Source organism: Ixodes scapularis, unplaced genomic scaffold (genome assembly GCF_016920785.2).
Source record: "Ixodes scapularis isolate PalLabHiFi unplaced genomic scaffold, ASM1692078v2 PGA_scaffold9__187_contigs__length_104089568, whole genome shotgun sequence".
NCBI lineage: Eukaryota > Metazoa > Arthropoda > Arachnida > Ixodida > Ixodidae > Ixodes > Ixodes scapularis.
Genome location: NW_024609884.1, coordinates 30,073,630 through 30,094,504, shown reverse-complemented (window position 1 = coordinate 30,094,504; position 20,875 = coordinate 30,073,630). Strand labels below are relative to the sequence as shown.

The 20,875-nt window shown below is 47.0% G+C and overlaps 2 protein-coding genes across 3 annotated transcripts in view; one reads left to right on the top strand and one right to left on the bottom strand.

The window, feature by feature from the left end:
- Positions 1 to 35: 35 nt before the first annotated feature.
- On the bottom strand, positions 36 to 10,505 carry LOC8040024 (SNF-related serine/threonine-protein kinase). The gene is made up of 5 exons (XM_029982892.4): positions 9,208 to 10,505; positions 4,013 to 4,154; positions 2,408 to 2,617; positions 2,179 to 2,325; positions 36 to 2,113 (listed from the first exon to the last, which is right to left on the bottom strand). The coding sequence occupies exons 1-5, from the start codon at positions 9,800 to 9,802 to the stop codon at positions 1,003 to 1,005; spliced, it is 2,205 nt and encodes a 734-aa protein (XP_029838752.1). The 5' UTR covers positions 9,803 to 10,505; the 3' UTR covers positions 36 to 1,002.
- Positions 10,506 to 10,903: 398 nt separating this feature from the next.
- LOC8040025 (enhancer of mRNA-decapping protein 4) overlaps positions 10,904 to 20,875 on the top strand; it is a 70,656-nt gene continuing 60,684 nt past the window's right edge. Inside the window, exons 1-2 of one of the 2 annotated variants that reach the window (XM_029982891.4) lie at positions 10,904 to 10,980; positions 11,859 to 12,003. In XM_029982891.4, the coding sequence (XP_029838751.2) occupies positions 11,876 to 12,003 (128 nt within the window). In that variant the 5' untranslated portion in view covers positions 10,904 to 10,980; positions 11,859 to 11,875. Of the gene's footprint in view, positions 10,981 to 11,117; positions 11,328 to 11,858; positions 12,004 to 20,875 lie in introns of those variants that run through there. The other variant, XM_029982890.4, reaches the window with a different exon arrangement.

Below are 20,875 nucleotides of genomic sequence, written 5' to 3'. Positions count from 1 at the left end.
GTTCCTTTTTTCTGTGCAAGCAGCATTGCTGCAAACACCTACACTGACAAAACAACACTAAGAAAGTAAAATAAATAACCGCTGTAAGCTTTCCAGAATGACGGTGATAAAGTGGTTGTTGCGTACCCGACTGCAGGAGGACGCACTGACCCCTGATAATGCGCGAGATTTGAAAGAGCATAATGCTTTACTTTTTTCCCTTTTGTTATATACACAAGAGCAACTAGTACTCTATTTGTTAGAGGGCAGTTCTCTTCCTTGGCTTCCTTCGTTTAGAAAACTAACTAAACGTCTGCCACTAGGCTGCCCCTCTTAGGGGGCTTATCCTGCTTTCTCATCCATGTTAAATGCGCAATCAGTAACCACAGCAAGAAAAATGCACACGACGGACGACAATTACGAGACAATGAACTGTGGCCAGCTGTGGTTTGCTTTGTGGAGACGAGTCGTCCTGCATTAGTGGCTCCCCAAACTTGACTTGCTCAGTTCTATTATGTACAGGGCAGGGTTTATTTTTTTTTTTTTCCCCTTTTAAAAAGAAGTAACACGTGGCTTTGCCACAAACAAGATAAAACCAGCTTGGACGTCCCTTCATAGCTTGGCAACAATTAGTTCTACGGACGCTGCGTCCACTGCACACTGTAAACGGCCGGAATGCAGTGTTGGGGCTTCAAGCTCGCGCCATGTTTTTTTTATGCAGCTTTGTCGGGGAACAAAATGAAGGGTGTTTGTACTAAGGCAGGGCTGCTTTGGGCCCAGTCTGTCTACTTTGCTGCATTTGAGAGATGCTCCCTTCCAAAGTGCAGTAGTCGCTTTGGCAGTGAACTTTGAGCCCCAACGCTCGGTTTGGCCACAGCTGCAGAGTGGGACGTGTCGACATGCAGGCCACCGTGGTGAGCTTACGAGCTTGGAAACGAGTTCCCCGCGCGAACACCACCGAAAGTACCCAGGAATGTGTCCTCTGCGGCATTGAGTATTCTCGGGTGCAAGAGGGAGAGTGCTTCAGCAGAGTGTGCAGCACTTGGAGGCCATTTTGACGTCCACCACGCCAGACTGGTTCTTGGTGCGCCCTTTGCGAAACCCATTCTGGTTGATGTCCAGCTGGGACTTGAGGGCCCCTCCGCTGGAGCTGGTGCCGCTCCGGCTGCCATTGGGCACGAGTTTGGCCAGACTGCAGCCCAGGCGGGGCTTGCTGCTGCGCACCTCCTCCCGGCTCGACCTGCGCCCCAGGCAGCTCAGGCCTGCGGCCAAGCTGAAGCTGTTGGAGATCCGGGTTGTCTCGGCCGGCACGGCGTCTTCAACGAGCACCACGTCGGCGCACTGTACGGGCACCACGTCCCTAGCCGCGGGAGACTCCATGGTCAAGTCCCCGCACGAGACTGAGTTGGTGAGGCGTGGCGAGGGGTCGGGCAGGATGTCGAGGCTGTCGGTGCTGTCCGCTGAGTAGCCCTCGTCGTGGCCTGTGGCGAGTCCGGGCATCGTGGGGCTGGCCTGGAGGTCGCCTTCTTTGGCCGAAGGCAGCGGAGGCGCCCTCCTCTTGTCACCGTCGCCGTCGTCGTCTGAACTGCTGCAGCTGGTGGTGCGGTTGCGGCCGGCTACATGCATCCGGAGCTTGGCAACACCGGGCCGCCTGGGGTCTCCCACTGTACCGGCCAGGAGTTGCGGCGAGCTCTTGACGGCGTGAAGACGCCGCCCTGGAACGCAGCGCAGCCTAGCAGCGGGAGACTGGTGCTGGGAGCAGTTTTCGCCGTGAGGGGCAGTGGCGGGCAGGGACAGGGCGGGCCGCACAGCACGCTCGCTGGCCTCTTCTGCAGCCTCCTCGGTCTCCTCAGAGAAGACGGCGGCGCGAGTGGGCGGTGAGTGGCCCTGGCAGGGCACGAGGGACGACAGGTCGTCTTCCTCGCGCACAATACTGCACTTGCGGCCCAGTGGAAGATTGGACCGGGGCACGGCTAGCGAGGAGGCGTCGACTAGGCTGGACGGCGGGGCTGCCACCGCAGAGGTGAGCGGGTGCATTGGGGAAGACTCCAGGGAGATGCTGGGCAGAACATTTGGAGAGGCCAGAGAGATGCTCGGGTGCTCTTGCGCAGGCGAAGGTGTGGCTGACGACACGCTGCGTGCAACGGGAAACCCGGTGACAATCCTGTACAATGTGCGCCATCCAATGCATTGGCTTACCCAGGTGTGACGGCAACGGGAGACAGGTCGGCCCTGGAAGTCCTATTGAGTTGCTGGGCCTTCTCCTGGCGCTGAGCCCGGAGCTTCCGTTCGGCCAACAGGTAATAGGTGGCAGTCATGTAGTTGTAGTCATTGCGGTCCAGTGCCCTGCATCAATGAGACAAAATATGGCACACCCGTCGCCACCCCTCTAGCGCAAGAAAAGCAGAGCCGGCGGTTATGAGCTCACTCAAGAATGTCGTCCTTGGTCGCAATGCAGCCGTTGACCATCTTCTGGACGATGTGCGAGTGGTCCTCTTCTGACAAGTGCTCCCTGTGTATGAGGGGCAAGTGATCTGCGGGCTGAGGAGTGTCTCCAGCCAGTAGCCAGGGGTCTGCTGCCATCTCTTCCAGTGTCGCACGTTTGTCCGGGTCTCGGATAAGCATGCGAGCAATCATCCTGGACAGTTCCAAAGTATCACACTCAACTCTTGCACAGCTTAAGGTAAACAAGGAACAAGGGCTTCATCCACTCGCACTTCCTGTCTCACTTGTCTAACTTGCCTCCTGGTTGATGGGCTTGACACTTGCAGCCACTGATGCTTAAAGAAGTAGTGTCACTATGGCATAGAAAGTGCAGATATAAAAAAATTTGCAAAAACTTGCTACTGATAATGCGAAGTGGCAGCTGTCCGGGTATTGAGTAAATTGTAAAAAAAAGGTGAGACGTCTCAAAATAGTCACTCTTCATAGCAAGCACGCATCCAAGGAGGGGGGAGAGGGGAAGGAGGGTATTCCCCCTCAAATATTTCATTTTTCCGGGGCCTCCTTTCACCCCTCCCCCTTGTACAACATTTTGTAATGCACCCCCGCCCCACCCCCCACCCCGAATCAAAATCCTGGCTACAAGCGTGCTTGATAGACATGCAGCTCATTATTTTCTTACTCTAGTATATATTGTTTAAATAACAAAAAAAAAAAAAAAAGCCTCGCTTCTGCAAAAATTTTTTTTCCTGCTTATCGTTCCTTGTTAAGCTTGCCAGACTAGTTAACCACTAAATTCAAACTTGAGGGAAATGGCACGGTGCAGAACACCTTTCCTTGCAATTATTGTTTTGTTTTTATTTTTTTTCTCCTTCCCAGCAGAAACTGCTGAAGGGCTTCCTTCTCTAGCAGCTTGCACCTGGCCGAGCACCAGGAAAACTCTTAACAAAATATAAAGAAAAAGTGCCAACCACAATTTTAGCAGTCCGTCTCTTTATTCTTCTCTTCCCCCACGCGCAACACCTCGCTTGTGTTTTGCAAGTCGAAAAGGTTTTGCTTACTTCGGCACTGATTGACAGCCAACGTCCATTACAGAGAGGTTAGTTTTCTTGTCTTTGAACAAGGGCCGTGCCCGGAGCATGTGATACCTCCTCCTCCCTCTCTCGTGTGGCGCCCTCCCACACATGCTGCCCCCTTCTCACGGGGCGACGTCACCTGGCAGTGTGCCACCCCTGTGCTCGCCGAGCCTCTCTCGTGCTCCAAGGGGGAAAGGGTAGCTGGCAGCAAGAAAGTGCATGCCGTTCTTGAAGCCACCCCCACCGGCCAGGACAGGAGCCACATCGGCCAAATTCCCCCAACGAGAGAATTTTCCACGGTCCAAAATACACGGGTGCCATCTGTCACGAGGCAGGAGACGCCCTGACAAAATTCCTGTGGTGCATGACGGTACGAGTCCTTTCTCAGAGGTTTCTTTTTTCTCTTCTGCCAATGCACGCAGAAAGGCGCCGACCCTGTCTAGTGCCCCGACCCTGAGTGACCTAATAGCATTGCTATGTATACACTTCACTAGAAAACAACCGAGCACACTTGCCTCTTGCATTCCTCGGAGACATAGGGGGGTATGGTGTACTTGCAGTCCATAATCATAGTGAGGGTCTCGCTGTCATTCGCTTCTTGGAAAGGGGCATGGCCACAGACAAGCATGTACAGTATCACTCCCAGGCTCCAGACATCTGGAAAGTAAATGGACACCAGTAAGGCATTAATAAAAATTGCAAGTCTAGGTTTCATTACTGTTGCATAAAGTAGGGTAATTTAGGTGGTCCTTTCACATGGACTTAGCGGCGGTAGGCATGTACCATGCACAACACGGTGAACTCTAATGTTGTATAGTTTTCTCGCATGGTCGGAGGGCCATTGTCAAAACTATTCACAGCTCGTTGCTCGCCCTCTTTCGGCGGAAATGGGGAAGCGCCTCTGGCAAGGGTCCTTCGGTACTGCGCAGCGTGCACTGCGGAACTGCTACATATTAACACATATTAATTTTATTATTAATACACATAGCGATAATGTAGGTTCCCCAAAAATGCCACAATCGCAAAAATAGACGGAGCTTCGTATCTGTCCGTCCCCTCGCTCTAGGGTTGCCATGTGTATCCCTAACCTGCTCGCCTGCCTACTTGCTTCAACGGAAAGGCCTTATTTTAAGCATACGAAAAACTCTTGCATCATTATCAAGATATTCATGAATACATGATGTAATATACAGTTCTGTGTCAAGTGTTGCCTAAAAAAAAAAAAATATATATATTAAATGTTTAATTTTAAATTTTTTAAATGTTGAAAACTAATTTTTTCGCGAAATATTAGAGTTTAATAATTACATCTAGAGACATCTTGAGTTTGAAGTGAAACCGAAATTTACGTCGTTATGGAGACGTTAACCCCAAAATAGAAAATAGTTTCAGATTCGTCTCTGAATTCTAATGTGTCCCCTGGCAGGCACAAATATTACACACCCTTTTTTTTGTTTTTGGAATAAAGAAGTTCAGCAGCGAATGCATGTAAGGTAAGTGCCGGATGGGTGGATAGTAATGGCTATACGTTTTGTAATGGGTAGCAGCTTTTTGCCAACTAGCCTGACATTTTGGCATCACTTTTTTTTTTAAATTTGTGTAAATCTTGTTCTAACACAACCGTCCCCTCTCTCCCCCCCTTTCAAAGTGTTCCCATTGCTTATTTTTTTCTGTATATTCACCTCTCCCTAGATCATTTCCACCAATCTTCAAATATCCTCTTGGCTACCGCAATTCTTTCCCTATCCATTCGTCCATCCATGTCTGAAAATCCCAGTGCCCCTTCCAAATCCGTAGTCATCCCCCTCAAGAGGATGGGACGAAGCCCTGTGCACCTTAAAATTACATGTTCTATAGCTTCCCTTTCGAGGTTGCATAACGTTGCGTGAAGTGTCTATTTCCTGGATTTTAGCTCTATATGTTCCTGATCCAAGATTTGGCCAGTGCTGTGAGTTGGACATACCTTGTTTGAACAAAACTGAATATTTCCCGAGTTTTCACCCCAAACAAGTTTCACAAAGATTTGGTTAAGCCCAATTTTCTTCCCGAAAAGCCGCCGAGTGTTTCGATAAATGTGCAAGGGCCATCAATTCGCTCAAGGCATGGAAATTGGGAGCAATTCTGGATCTGTATTTATTGACCTGGTGTGATGTCATTGTGTGCTATTCCAGCCTAGCAAATGCCACACGGACATTTTTGTGCACTGCAAATGGAAGTCGCAACATTGAGAGGACATTCTTCCAGACATGTCCAAGGACCGGATAGGTCTAGGATGGATAAGGGTGTTCAGTATGCAACTGAAAAGAGCAACTCGAGCTCAAACACCATGTTTCTATGCTATTGCCCTGTATTTTAATGACTGCATAAATAAAACACTTCTCCTCCCAAAATTAATCATTGGTATTTACTATAAACTGCAGTTTCTATAGTTATCTATTTATACATATATGACCTGAATTCCGGAATGATTTCCAGAAATATCCGATTTCTCCCCGATAATGGGTTTGAAAAATAGCACTTGATTTTTACCCTCCCCATTTTGAAAATTTAAACCTAAAAGACAAAAGTGTACCCCAGCTTTACACTACTGAATTTGCACAAAAACCCAAGTCCTAAATACCAAAACAAAGCTGTGTAAAAAGCTTGAAACAGGTTCATCTTACTTGTTCTGGCTAGCAATATAAATATACGATGCAAATATTCAAAAAGGCTCTAATCCAGTCTTCATTTGTACCACAATCACTTCACAGCAAATGGAACTAGGGTTTCCGGTTCATTTATGTTTACCAATTAACACACTGATACATGTACACTGAATAGTATTGTGACGGACTAGTGCACCCAAAATCCAACTGACCAATAGTTTTATCTTATTCCCAGTACTTTGATCATACAAAATGTCCCTAAAAAAAAAAATTTAAATTTAATTTATGCATTGCCAAACACTGTCACGTCCCAAATGGAGCGCTAGCAGTTCGGACCAGACGCCAAAGTTTCATAGCTTGCCATTGTCCGATTCATGTTATAAGCAATTTTTTGAAATTTTTAATGAGAAAACGGGGCTTGTTTCCGTTAGCCAATGCCATTCATCTTTATGTATTTTGTGAGCTTTGTCAGTCACAATCTTCTCAAAGGAAATTTCTGAAAATCGCTTGCAACTTTTTAATTGTATAATGGCTGGTTCTGCAACTTTGGCGTCTGGTCCGGACTGCTAGTGCTACATTTGGGCGGAGACCAACCGTTTAGCGATGCATAGTTTATTTTTGCACTGAAAAAAAAAAACCTGCAAATACTTTCGAGATGCCCGGTACGCTGTGATGCAGTTCATGCAAACAAGACATCAGCACTTTTCGATTTCTGCTTAAAACGGTATTGATGAACATCAATATTTATCACCTAGGCGAGTACCTGGGATTAGCGCGGTAGTTTGGGTAGCCCTTCAATTGTGAGAGAAGGGCAAAAAATTAGTGATTGCTTGTTTGTGCTGCACTGTGCTCTGTACATACTGCACAGCCTGATTAATGGTGCCACTGGTCATGGTAACGATGCTATTCTGAGGACAAGGAAGTTTGAAAAGTTTCAGCAAAAAGAAGGACTAAATTTCTCGCATTTATAATGCTGCACTTTCACCTGCTTTTGTGCACCACCGTTTGCTTTTTCAACGTGACCTTTCAATGATTTTAAGTTCTGAGGTCACACCCAAGTAAAATAAATACCGACAAATGTCAGTTGTATCACAATGAAAATAATGCCTACGTTTTTACGCGGCATCTTGTCGGGAACTCGTAATGCAGGAGTGCCAAAATTACAGATGCCGATATAATCTATGCATACCACTATTTAGAAGGTGAATATGGCAAAACATTTAGACGGGTATTCATCATTACTGCATCACCAAAAGTTAGCGATTGTTGCGGTCGAATACAACAGCCAAGCGTTCGGTGCAAGTGTGACGCCACAATAATTTTAGTCCACAGGAGGCAGGTGGCAGTGTGCTAGACTGCTCATGCCGCCCCGGGCTCCACGCTGAGCCCCTCAGCGAGGTTACTGCAGAAAGTTACAGTTACAGAAAGACTGAAGCTCCCTCGATGTATTGCGGCAGCATAACAAAACTGTTTGGTGAGATCGGTTTATTGCCATACCAGGAATATGTCCCTAGCATTGTGTCAGTTTATCAATATTGCCAGGTGCAAAGACAGAATATGCACCTCTTCTATTGCCTGGTATGCCGTTAGTTTTCAGGGATGCACTGTGTACCATTCATGATCATGTAGCCTACAGCTAAAGATTGTGTTTGCACTTTTTTTTTTTGGGGGGGGGGGGGGGGGGGGGGGGGGGGGAGGGGAGACATGCAAGTAGGTGCTCGTGCAGGTTCTTGCCATGTGGAGTCAAAATTGTTTTAGCCAGCGAGCTTGAAAAAGGGGATCCAATTTCAAATACTTGCCACATTTCAAATCTCTTCCCTGGAAAGTTATGAAGAAAGAAAATAAAATGCTATTACAGTACAGCAAACATGCACATGTGCATAGGAAGGAAATATAAAACACTCGAAATATGCTTGGGTTTGATTATTGGAGTTATTAGGTGCTAAGCACAATCTTATAATAAACTTGGCTCCTGAGGGAGTTTGACAATATCATTCAACGAGCGTAATAACACTAGTGACATGGGCCCTTCATGCATAACACGACAAATGAACTAACCAAAACATTGGCTTTTTTTTTTTTTTTTTTTTTTTCCTTCATAGTTTATTTCTAATGCTAACACTAGGTCCAATTTTCCTACTGAAGTGGGTCTTGCCAACAAAGCTCCTAAGAACGCTGAGCAGTCGACAAACAGCTCTGCTAGGCGCCAGAAGGGTCCGAGGCATCCCAGGAGAAGCTAGTAGCAGATTTCGTATCAGCTTCCCTTACCTTTGAGCTTTACTCGAACTACGGAAGTTGGTGCCGCACATACGCACAGTGCAAGTATATTACAGAAAACAACCGTTGTTCTGCAGAACTCGGCAGCCGTAAAAAGAAATCATTTATACCACAGACGGCTCGTTTTTCACTACACCTGTAGTTTTGACGGCAGCATTTCAACCGTCCGCGCAAACCGATAATGTTTGGGTTTACTGTGTCGAGCTCTACACGCAACTGAATCGACAGCGCTGCAATTCTCATCAAGAGGAATTTCGAAAGGGACAAAAAATGTGCCCCCCCCCCCCCCCTCCCCCCCCCTTTTTTTTTTTATGCATCTTTGTAACTTTGCGGCAAATAAGGAACTGATCCAACGTTTCACTGCGAGGTAAACCCGACGTCCTACTCCGATTAAACTTCAAATCTGGAGTTGTGCACTGTAATCGCGTCAGCGCTACGAAAAGACCTGCGTAGTGGCCGCGTTTCTTCGACAGGGGACTGCCCGAGCTCTGCCTGCAACCATCGGCCACCACTGCTACCCCGTCCGCCCCAAAATGCTCGCGGGAGCAGCGCGTTTTCCGAGCTTTTCCCGAGCGGAGAGTTGCCGGCCTTTTGCCGCTTTTCCTCGCTGCCCTCGGCAAAAGCCAAGGGCATTGCGCAACCCACGTCCGTCTTCTTTTTCCTCGACGCGCTTGGAATTGTACGGCCGTGCTCGGTGTGCATCCACCGGCGGCCCAGCGAGCGGCCGGCGGGGGAAGCGGCGGACAGAAACGATGGCGACCGGAGCGCGAGGTTCGGGAGCGGCTCACCGACTTTGGGCGCATCGTACGAATCGCCCAGCAGGATCTCCGGAGCCGAGTAGGCCAAGGAACCGCACGACGTCTCGAGTTTCTGTCCCGGGCAGAACTTGTTGCTGAAGCCAAAGTCGGTCAGCTTGACCATCTCGAGTTTCTCGAAGAAGACCACGTTCTCCGGCTTGAGGTCGCGATGCACGACGTGCAGTTTGTGGCAGTACCAGATGGCGTGCACAATCTGTCGGAAGTACTTCCTAGCCGCCTGCTCGTCGACGCCGTGGTCGTGCTTCATGATGTAATCGTACATGTCGCCGCCGTCTCCGTACTCAAGGATGAGGTACAGCTTGGTCTGGGTGTCGATCACCTCGTAGAGGCGCACCACGTTGGGGTGCTGCACCAGCTTCATGCAGCGCACCTCCTGGAACAGGTGGGCCCGGGACACGTCGTCCAGCTTGGTCTTGTCGATCACCTTGACGGCCACTTGCTCGCCCGTGAACACATGCCGAGCGAGCTTCACCACCGCAAAATGGCCTCTGCCCAGAGTATCGCCCAGATCGTAGAGTCCCGCTATCTTTGGGTCGTAGTGGTTGTTGCTTTTCGGCTTGCTCATCCTTCGGGTCCAACCCCGCCGGGAGTCGTCCTGGCCCGGAGAAAGCGCGTCCCACGAACCCGTCCCTTGGGCCCAGTAAGCGCTCGCAGGACCGACCAGCAGTCAACAGACGCAGCAGCGCCTACTGCGCACACGTTTCGCGCACGCTTGGCCAGCCTGGCCCCTTCTCCGGCGGCTGCGACAGTTTCGGTGCGCCAAGTGGCAACAAGGCCTGTTACTGAGGGTTAAAAGAAAAGCAAAACCGAGTGACGTAAACGCGCACCACACATCGCGACGCACGACGAGACCTTCCGCGTCAGCGGGCTCGCGGGCCGTCCGGAAACCGAATACCTGATTTGCTCCACTGGAGCTGTGCGTGAACCCGCCGACGCACGGCGAGCACTGCCGCCACCGCAAATGAAAACCTAGTCTTTTATTTGCTCTTCCAGCCCCTCTCCCGTCCTTCGGCTTATCGCTCAGTCGGCTTAGTTATCTCAGCCCCGCGATCTTTCTCGTAGTACATTTCTCTTGCCGGCGTGAGGCGAACACATGGGCCGCATGTGGTGCAGACCATCTCTTCGTTGGTGGAATTCGCGGTTCCATTGGTGCCACGGATTCCACCAGCGCAAGGGCGGGCATGCGAAGTGCATTTTCGGTCATTAGGTCTTAGTGAAGTGGGTAACATCATCTGTAAGTGCCGTCAAATATTAATCGTTTCTTCCTCGCCCCTTTTTAGAAAAAAAAGAAATAATAAAAAGTTGAGAAGTGATTTTAATAAAAACTGAATGTGCAGGGGAGGTGGTGATAATTAATCTTAATCATTAATCATTTTGGGACGCTCTACTGTTAGGTTGTCTCTTACTGTTGTCTTTTCCTTCGATTCGAAAGTTTCTTATTATTATTTTTTTTTTTTTTGTGTGTCACATTATGATTTTACTGATTTTACTGTGAACCCTGTAAACGCTGAAACGAATATGTTAACTTGTAATGCAAGTCGTGAGGGTTTCCTTCTAATTGTTTCTTTTGAGTTCATATAAAATTACCCCTTTTCTTCGGTCTGATAATATTTTTTTTTTCTTTGAACATAGTTTGTTTGGGGGGTGGGGGAGGGTCAGAAGGCCTGTCAGGGTGAGCGTGGTGAGCGTGCATGCAAAGTTCTTGCACTTCCGTCCCTTGGTCAAGTGGCTAACATCATCTGTGTAAGCTACCGTCAAATATAATTCACTCCTTCTCCTCAAACAAGCAAAAACCATCTACAAACGTAATTACACTGTAAATGGTAAAACAAATCTACCGACTTGTAGTGCCGTTGCCATCCTGTGCAGTATGAAATGTTTAGATTGTGTCGCGCCTACGTGATTGTTGGGACCGCAAGCAAACGCCGTGTAGTTTTGCTTGAACGCTGCGTCTGTGGCTTGTGTCACGACGCCTACAAAAGACTGTTTGCGTTTAAAAATGAACAGCCACGACGGTTCTATCGATGCGAATGAGGCTACGAGATTGCTCAAGCACATTCTTCGTGTCGGAAAGGCTTACGAACCTCCTAGTGAGTTGGAAATAATTCCTCTTAAGCCTAAGTCTTCTGACAACTAATTTCAGATTCCTCTAGGGGGGGGGGGGGGGAAAGAAAAAAAAGAAAACGCGCTATCAAAACAGGCGGATGGGATTTGCAATAACTAGCTTATTCTTAGGATCCTCTATTATTTCGTTCATCGTTTGTTGGTGGCGATGTTTTCTGAATCTGGCAACGAAAGCTCGGCGGCGATCTGCGTTCCTCAGATGTTCACGTGCGGGCAAACAAAAGGAGTTTCAAATGTTCGGGCCACGGTGTAGTCCTTGCGTACCCGGCGATTGCTGTTTACTTCTTATCGTTGATCTAAAGTTCGCTGTCTTCTCGAGCAAGCGAGGTCACTCAAAATCGGTTATGTGTTTGCTGTGTCGTCACTAAACACTCGATCCGCATAACGCAGTTGCGGCGAAAATTGAAGTTCGAAACTGTATAAAGTCACGCCGATCGCAAGTTGTCGGTCGATTTGAGCAGCATAACCGAACACCATCTCTCGCTTCTCTTGGACAGCGGCTAGCGACGCGGAGATGACAACCAACGGAAACATGGAAGCCAGTGCCAGCGGCCAGGTCGAGGCGACCAGTGATGCTGGTGGAGAGAACCTTCTTGATTCGCTATTCCGCAACACACAGCCACAAGATCAGCATCAGAGCATGTGAGCAACATGGCGTGACTGGTGAATTCCGGCGTTCCTTGTTTATATGTAGAAGAGTACAGTATTGCCTTGTTTTTTAAGATGTTCTCGTAGGAGTGATTTCTCGGGCATGCAGGCACATGAAGCTATGGTCTTTTGCAGGAGCCTATTTGACAGAGACAAGCTCGGCTTATCTGAGCAGTTGTGTACATGCATTTGAAATCCTTGTCCTTTATTATGCTAGCCACATTAATTCTTTTGATTGTCCGGGTAAGTTTACTAGCATAAAAAGGATACTTTTGGTTTCCCAGTTTATAGGATATGTCAGCACCATACCAGGCACTGACATAGTTTCGGGATCGGCGCCGGCTATGTTGGCCGCTGCTGCGTTGTCTGCTTCGCTACGGCATTTGCAGCGCACACAGTGCACGTTACTTGCTTCTGGTGTGTGGTCGCGGTCGCAGTGGTGCAATCATGCCGATGTGTGCGATGTTCAGCTGCCGAAGCAGACGCAAGTCCTCTGCACAGCAGAGTAACACATAGCTTAATGTAGAGCTGCACCGTTTAACAAAGGAGATGATGCGACGGTGTGAGCGTATCAAACTGCTATCCGAGAAACGCCGAAGCCTCTGGCTTGCTTGTATACGTTGGAAGTGTCCGTGTCTGCGGTCGTCACGTATTTCCAGGTAAGAAATATATTACTCTACTGTAGTTGGATTGCTGGATGCTTCTGGTTTTTACCCTGTGCGCATTGCCATATCGGCCGAGGCAGTGTTTGGTGTCTGGTAGCGTCACACTGCAGGGGTGTGCTTTTACCTTTCTCGCGGCGTTTCTGTAATAGTGTAGTGTTTGGAGCGTGTCTATGGTTTTGCGGTGGTGGCGCCGAGTTCACCCAGCTAAGATGCTGTGAATTCTAATGCGGCAAGTACGGGCACATCTCTTCGTTTGCTGGCAAACCTTTGGCTCTTCAGCTCTCCTGTGGCTTGTTTTATTGCCTGTCAGCTCGCCTCGCTCAGCACAACAATACGCTTCGATGGGAGACCCATCGCTGTCAGGCTCTTCACCCATCCACTCGTGAAATAGTTATAGGCATCCAGGGCCTTGGAGGCCTTCATCTGTTGCAGCGGCACATAGTTCGTTGACAAAACCAGGTAGTTAATTATGTCCACATGCGTCGTGGCTGGCTGCACGTCTGCATCTGAAGTGGTGTCCGCGCCGATGTGTAGCGTGTACTGATCGACGCCGTCACACATCATCACTTTAGACTCGTACCGAGCCTGTCTGGGACCCATAAGCTCTTCGAAATAGGAAGGGAAGAACTCGCAGCTAATGGCCTTCGCCATTGACTGTACGGGCAATACAGATTCTGTAGCGAAGTAGCAATCAAGCGATGCACATGCGGTGGCAGCAGCGTTTGCGTCTGGTTCTCAGTTCCTGGCAATGGCGGCCGGCGGGCAGGAGTAGAGGAAGGGACGTCATGTGAGAACTATATACAGAAAATTTTGTCTGCGGAAGACGGCGATTAGGACCGGACTTGATGGACGGATCTAGAGTGTTAGATATCGCTCCAACAGCGATGCCATAATGACATCACGCACGCAAGTAAACGGGTGACATCTGGCATCTGTTATTATGCTCAGATACTTCTCAGATACTTGTAAGGTGGCTGACCCCATTGAGCTCTAGCGTCGCCTATTAAAGGGAAGCTGAAGCGGTTTTAAATATGAGAAAAAACACCTGAACCTAGCTAACGAGACCTCACCCATCACGAATATCGTATTCGTTTGGTCATTTTCTGCGCGGATTAACCGGAAAAGCGCCTTCAAAGGAGCGCCGAAGCCACGCCTCTCCGAAGCAGAGGGAAAGGGGAGAGAGGAGGAAGCCCAACAGCCGGCGCCACAAAAGGACCGGCTGGGGGACCCCGCCGCGGGTGGCCGCGCTTTCCTCGTAGGCTGCGTCTTTTCGAGCCGTCGTCGTTCTGCCGCTGCAAAGCGCTTGCTTTTATCCCTTGAGTGGTCATGCTACTGACTCAATCGTCTGACGTGTTGATTGTTTTCTTGTTTGTTCACGGGTTTGCGGAATTCTCGTGGCACCGAACCAAGTGACTCGTGCTGTGTTGCACGACGCCGTACTCCTGTGTAGCCGCCAACTTTCACGAACAGCGCTCGTCGCAGTTGTTCTTCCCGCTTACTGACTTTTCCACTTCGTCCCCGAGATTTTAAAGGGGTGGCGGGTTTGAGCACATACACCGTTTTTTGTTCGAAACGTGTTTCGGACGGCGCATATGAAAACTATGTACGTATGGGTTTGGGTCTGAAGAAGGCTTGCCTGAATCCGACGCTCTGCCGACCATCTTTGAAAGTACAAAGGCAATTCAGCGCATTAAAAGTCACAAGCCAAGAGGAAACGTAACTGGCTAGGAATTGTAGGTCGACTGTTCTAGAAAAAAAACTATAACGTTATTAGAATTGTGCAATGTGCTAGAAAAGCCGCGATCATTTAGCCGCGAATAGCGGGTTTCTATTCGCTCTCTTGTGTTAACCGCCTTATATTAGTGTTTTAGTGTTGATTTCTTATATTGTTGAAGTGACCATATTTTCCAGACCGACTTCAGTCCGGGAAATCTGGGAAACAAAAGACAACAATCTTGGGTAGCCCAAGATTATTTTCTTTTGCTTTTAATCTACTCGGCTACCCAGTCACTTGGGAGAGGAGGGCTTGCTCTAATAAGTAGTCATGCAATTCATAATGCGACTTTCACGGTGCAACTTGTTTTAGCATAAACTTTTTTTTTACAGTTGCTGACATTATTCGAGGTCACATAATTTTTAAACGTAAACCTAAATTGTGTTAAATTTTCCTTCCAAAGGTTCATATTCTCTTCAGGAGAGCCTTGTGGAAATATAAAGCATGTGACCTTCTGTTCTGAATTGAGTTCTTTTTTTACAAGTTACGCAGTGTTTTCCGTATAAAGTTTGTGTAATGCAACAATTCTTTGTGCAGTAGAAATGCGATCGGACGATGATAATGCCTGGTGGCGGTGTGATGCAGTCAACGAATCTTGGTAGAAGTATGCGAATGTAGAGGCCCAGGAAGCTTTAACGAATTCGACATAAAATTAAGGGGTGTGGGCACACCTCTCCGCTTTAGTTTGCGGCAAACAAACTAAACGCAACAGAGGGTACTGCTATGACAAGAATGGACCTTTTGCGCAGTTATACGCATAGTGCCCAAGGACATGGCGTTGGCAGGACGGCGACCCAATCTTATCACCCGTCTCATCTCAGGGGAAGCTCTCCCGTCGCCCGAAGCCCGATTATACTATCCCTTCAAACCATTTCAGCCTTGATGAACAATGCAGTCTGCACGCTCACGCGTCCACCAGCTGGCAAGCACGAAGGCCGATGTGCGCAAAATTCCTGTCCTCTGACGAACCGTTTTGAGAAGGGTTGCGCTAATCCGGCTTGAGGCGTCCCGTCAATAGCACTCCGTTTATTGTCAACGTTTTAGGTTACAATAAGTAGCGGTCAGTACGTTCCTGAAGATACAAAGCCGGCCATGTCGCTCGTGTCCGCGCAAGCTGTTCCTCATCTCTGTGTTTATTACTGCGGGGGGTCATTTTCCTACTTTGCCAACGGCTCGAACGCGTACTTTGTCACGTCGAGGGTCGTCTGGACACATTCCTCTTTCGGATCCACCGAGAGATTTCGAAAAATCAGAAGCCGAACCCGATTTACAAGAGCAGAAGACCCGGCGCCCGGCTACTTCCGGAAGCGACGGAGCAAACGAGAATCGAGATGGTCCTTTTACGGCGTAGTGGCGCGTCACGCGTGGCTAGCCAATGGCGTGCCGCTGCGGCGATCGCTTCTGATTTCTTCGCTTTTTTTCACGTTTAGGGATTATTTTGGGTCAAATGGTTGTGATATTTGGACTCAGCAGGCACAAACGCGTCAGAATCAACCATTAACTCATTTTTTTTCGAAAAGCTCTTCAGCTTCCCTTTAAACCGCAGTCGGAGCCGTACGCAGACACTACGTTGTTTGTGCTACCGTATGTCATGCTACAGAGGAGAGTTAGGAGGATTTGTTTGGAACTTCGATCTGTCAAGTTGCGTCCCGGTACAATTGTCAAATGATGAGCTTCAAATATGTTCTCGTGTCAACCAGGAAATTGCTGACGTGTTTGCAGAAAAAGGACGAGAAAGTTGGAAATATAAGCAAAATGACTCGCCCTACTGTATTTAAGGAGTGGCATGTAAAGTTACTGCTGAGGAAGATTGTGGTAAAGGAGGAATACTCGCAACCCTAAAGCCGATCCTGGGAAAACTAGTCAACGTCCTAGGACTACAGCTCTGAAAAATAGCGGCCCAAAACGGATGTGCTGGTAGTCCAGAGGTCACATGCATGCCCTCTTTGCTACTGATTTCATGAAGTTCTGGGCTTGAATCCTTTTTATTTATTTATTTGGAAATACCACTATCTCCACTCAAGGAGCCTTAGTAGAAGTGGGTACAGTCATAAATAGAAAAAGAAAAAACTCGGGTAAGTAAACTTTCCACAGGAGTAATGAAATTTTAAACAGGTGTTAGAATGACAATATTGCTTGGTAGCTCATTCTAATCTTGAATTCCCAGAGGAAAGAAAGAATATCCAGAACAGTCATTCTTAGACCTGTATTGTTTCAATGCTCTAGTATGGTTTAGGTGTCGGGACCCTGTCAATAATGGTTCTAAGTAGCTAGAGCTTTTGGTTTGAATAGTGCCGTTAAGAATATTCTACAGTACTTTTAATCTATCAATTTTTGCTCTTGTTTGCAATTGCTGAAGCTGCACCCTGAGAAGCAGTTCTGTAGATGAGGTTCCTGTACGAAAAGTATTAAAAATTAACCGAGCAGCTAGTTTCTGAATACCTGCAAGCCTGAGAATACCAGTTTGTGTGTGAGGGTGCCACAGTGAACTGGCGTAATCTAACACAGGTCTAACAAAACTTTTATAGGCATTAAGTTTAGTATCTGAATCAGCGAATTTTAATTTCCTTCTCAAGGTGAACAAAGTGCTCCTCGCTTTATTAGCAAAGTGCTGATTCCAATTGAGTTTAGTGTTAAAAACAAGTCCTAAATATTTGTATTCTTCGACTCGTCTGAGAGGTTGCCCTTCAAGTACGTAATTAAAGGGGCAGTGCAACGGTTTTAATATTGAAAGAATTGCCAGTTTGCATTTTTTATATTGTTTATACAAGCCCAACTGACCAAAAATGCGTCGCCTTTCCCCAAAAAACGGCTATTCTGCTGCGTAATCACAAGGCAAAAAACGAATTATTCGCCGATCTGCAGCCGCCAGTGGCGGCTACGGGAACTAAAGTGACGGCGTCTCTGGGGGATACGCGGAAGTCAACAAACCCTGTCCCCGTCCGCTGCTACACTCGCCGTCAGCCCCGTGGCGAACCGTCCTTTGTGTCCATCGCTTGCCGCGACCTTCGACGAGGCTAATCCTTTGAAAGTCGACAATCGCGGAGGAAGCGGCTGGTCTCTGAAGAGAGGGCCCAAGGGGAAACCACGTGAACCCCCAGAGACGTCGCTCAAAAGTCGGCGTGGAGAGTTGAGAGGCACTTTGACCTTCGATTTGTTTCTTTTTTTTTTTTTTTTTTTAAATAAGAACTAGCGCTCGCAAGAAAATGCGGCTTTTGGTTTTTCGTTCCATAGGTGACGGAGATTAATTTCCGCAGTTAATTGGCCAAAGTCTGAAAATTGTTGCACTGCCCCTTTAAAGTGGATCGGCTCTGTTTTGCGCGAAACTGTCATGACGGCTGTCTTATAATTTAGCTTCATTTGCCACATGTTGCACCAATTCAATATTTCCCCTGAAGTTTCCTGTAGTTTAAGGTTGTCATTGTGGTTTCTTATTTTGTACTATAAAATACAATCATCTGCAAACATTTTAAGTGGAACATTTATGTTAAATGATGTGTCATTAACGAAAACCCAAAACAAAAGTGGCCCAAGCTCGGAGCCCTGGAGTACACCTGAAGTAACGAGTAGTTTATCAGAGTCAGTTTTATTATAGTGAACATATTGGCTTCTGTCTGTTAAAAAACAGTTATCCAATTTAAATTATATATATATATATTTTTTTTTGCTTCACTTTGTTTTGTTATAATTCTAATCTACTCTGAGGTTCCACAACCACACTCCAAACGAATGTGAGCCTTGGCGGGACGAGCAGCATGGTTACGATGATTACCAAACGACAGAAGACCCGGATACATTTGAAACCGAAACTGTATCCTAATCATGTGATGTAGTGACGCCCAAGTAATACATGGGCGACTATAAATAATTCAAAGGTTTTATTACTTCTAACTTATTATTTGAAGATTAGATAAAGTTGAATATCTGTTCAACCTTTTTACATAGCTACCATGATGTTTTGTTGCTCATGCTGTTGTAGGGTGTCGCATAATCATTACAGAGTCCAAAATATGTGATTCTTAAACATGGCTTATAAAATGCAGATGCAGTATTTTTCCATAATACTTAAGAATCAATGTCTTTGTGGTTTAGAGGAGCTGTACAACAATTTCAGTGCTTTGCTCAAATAATTGGGGAGTTGGTGTCTCGACCCTTCTGAATAAAGAACAAAAAGAATGCTTTTGCCTGCATGTCTTAGTTTCTATTTTAAAAATGGACAAAGATTGAGGTTTTCGGCACCTCTCAACTCTTTCACCATCTTCCGAGTCACGTACTCAGCGACGTTAATGGGGGGACGCGCAGGGTGATGGTGAAGCTCTCTCTCTACAGCCATATCACTGAGGAGCGAGAACTCACCCGCTCGCGACCACATAGAGCCACGTGCTTGCGCAGAGCGATCATCATGGCGAAAGGAGGAAAGTCTCACCCGGGTCCAGCCATCCCCGTCCGGCTCTGCCCCCTTTCCCCTCCGGCTTCTGGCAGCTGTTCGCGGTAGCAGATAGAGCTGACGGTTTTGTTGACCTCGGATAGATGGCGCCACTAAAACTCCGTATTATAAAAGTTTTGTCGATGATACCAGGTTTTTGACGCATTTATATTTCTGTTGGAACGACAAGATTTATAGAAAAATTACCTTTCGTTGAGCAGGTGTTTGCACAACTTTCTATCTTTTCACAAGTCCCCCATTGACGTCATGGCGCATGTTTCTCAAGGCCGCCGTTCGCGGCTGCAGGTCGGGGAATATTCTAATTTTTGCCTCGCGATTACGGGGCAGAATCGCAACATTTCGAAGGAAGAAGGTGTGTTTCCTGTTCTTTGTGACAAAACAAAACAATGTCAAAAGCAGAGGATACAAATTCTTTCAACCTTAAAATCGTTGCACAGCTCCTTTAGTGAATATAAGAAAATTAAAATCTGGCAGATACATTTTCTGTTCATAACCCCTTTAAAAAAAAAAAATTAAGAAAAGACTTGTGTTACAATTTTTTTAAGTTAGGGCCACTAAAAACAAGGGGAAATTAGTTTATTACAGTGGTTCTCAAATGGGGGTCTGCGGACCCTTTGAGGTCCGCGAAGGCATTTTAGGGGTCCGCAAAGCCCTGCCTCACCTGTCAAGCCCAGAAATAAAAGTTCTGTTTTTTTTTTCTGATTGAGAAGAAACTTTCACAATTTAGCTTGAGTTTTCTCGTGTGTATATCAATGAGAGAAGTCTACTTCACACAGCCCTTTTTAACATTTTGCTTCCCCTCTCCACGAAGGGGTCCTCCACCACCTTCGCCGATCCACAAGGGGTCCGCGAAGCATCAGTGGTTGAGAGCCTCTGGTTTAGTAGATTAGATTTTAGTTAATTAGAATTAACTAAAATGTTTTTATTAAGTTTTTAAATTTTAATTCTTTGGGGGATAATCAATTTATTAGACAGTTGACGCTTCACCTCATTCTAATCTAACCGCGATGTGAAATTTTGATAAAAAAAATTTGCAGTGGGTGCTACGGGGTGAGAAATGTCACACTTGTACATGGCTTCAATCTACACCAATGCGAGCAAAGAGTGCCTGTGATGTCGGTCCCTGCGCCGGCTCCCCGAGCCACGTGTCCGCTCTGCAGGCAATTTCGGCAGCATGTTTACAAGTGTACCTTTGTTACACTCTCAAAAATGAAAATCTAAAATGTTAATTAGAAGCTTTTTGTTAATTAGCTAGCTAATTAACCCATATCACCTCTTTTCTGGTGACCAACAACTTAGCCCCTGGGCTAAAAAAAAAAAAAAAGAAACAATGAAAGCTCACTTTTTTTTTTAATTCTGAACCCTTGAAGAAAAAAAAAATGTATACTTCTACAATTCCGAGAAAGCTGCAAGTGCGAGATTACAGCTTTCTTGACCCTACAGTGCTAGTAGGGTGAGGCCTGTCGTTACTCTGAAGCATAGCTTATTTCGTGGCTCTACTGCCGCCTATCGAAGTGGCAGCCGACAGGCTGTGCCGACTGGCACAGCCCGTCGGCAAAAGTGTGAACAAGAGGAATCGAGATTGAATGCACTCACTGATGCGATTTCTGCGCCAAACTGCGCCAAAGCATTTGCCCTGCTACATCCTGCTACATTTTGCTAAAATGTGAGGAATTTGTGCCAAAACTTATTTTCACTTTATTAGTACTGTAAATATCATACATCGGGCCTGTTACATGGCTGGATCGTTGCAGTAGGCTATAGTGCGAATTTCCAAAAATAGCATCATATTAGATTTGATCTCTGTATCAAACATTGACAGTAACTGGAAGTTTCACAACATATCTCATGCTTGTTGTCTGTTCTGACTGCATAGCTAGCATTGTTGAGTGTGCTTGTGTCATGTTTCACGTCAAAGAAAAGGAACAAGAGAAGCGCGAGCATCGAAGAATGGCAGGCAGTCATTCGGTAGAATGATTA

What these genes read in the sequence shown, in the direction of transcription:
- LOC8040024 (XM_029982892.4), bottom strand. Translation starts at nt 9,802, where the DNA reads ATGAGCAAGCCGAAAAGCAACAACCACTACGACCCAAAGATAGCGGGA. An exon ending in GTACGATGCGCCCAAAGTCG is followed by an intron (nt 4,155 to 9,207) that starts GTGAGCCGCTCC and finishes TTTACTTTCCAG; the next exon opens with ATGTCTGGAGCCTGGGAGTG. An exon ending in CCCGTTGCCGTCACACCTGG is followed by an intron (nt 2,114 to 2,178) that starts GTAAGCCAATGC and finishes CGTTGCACGCAG; the next exon opens with CGTGTCGTCAGCCACACCTT.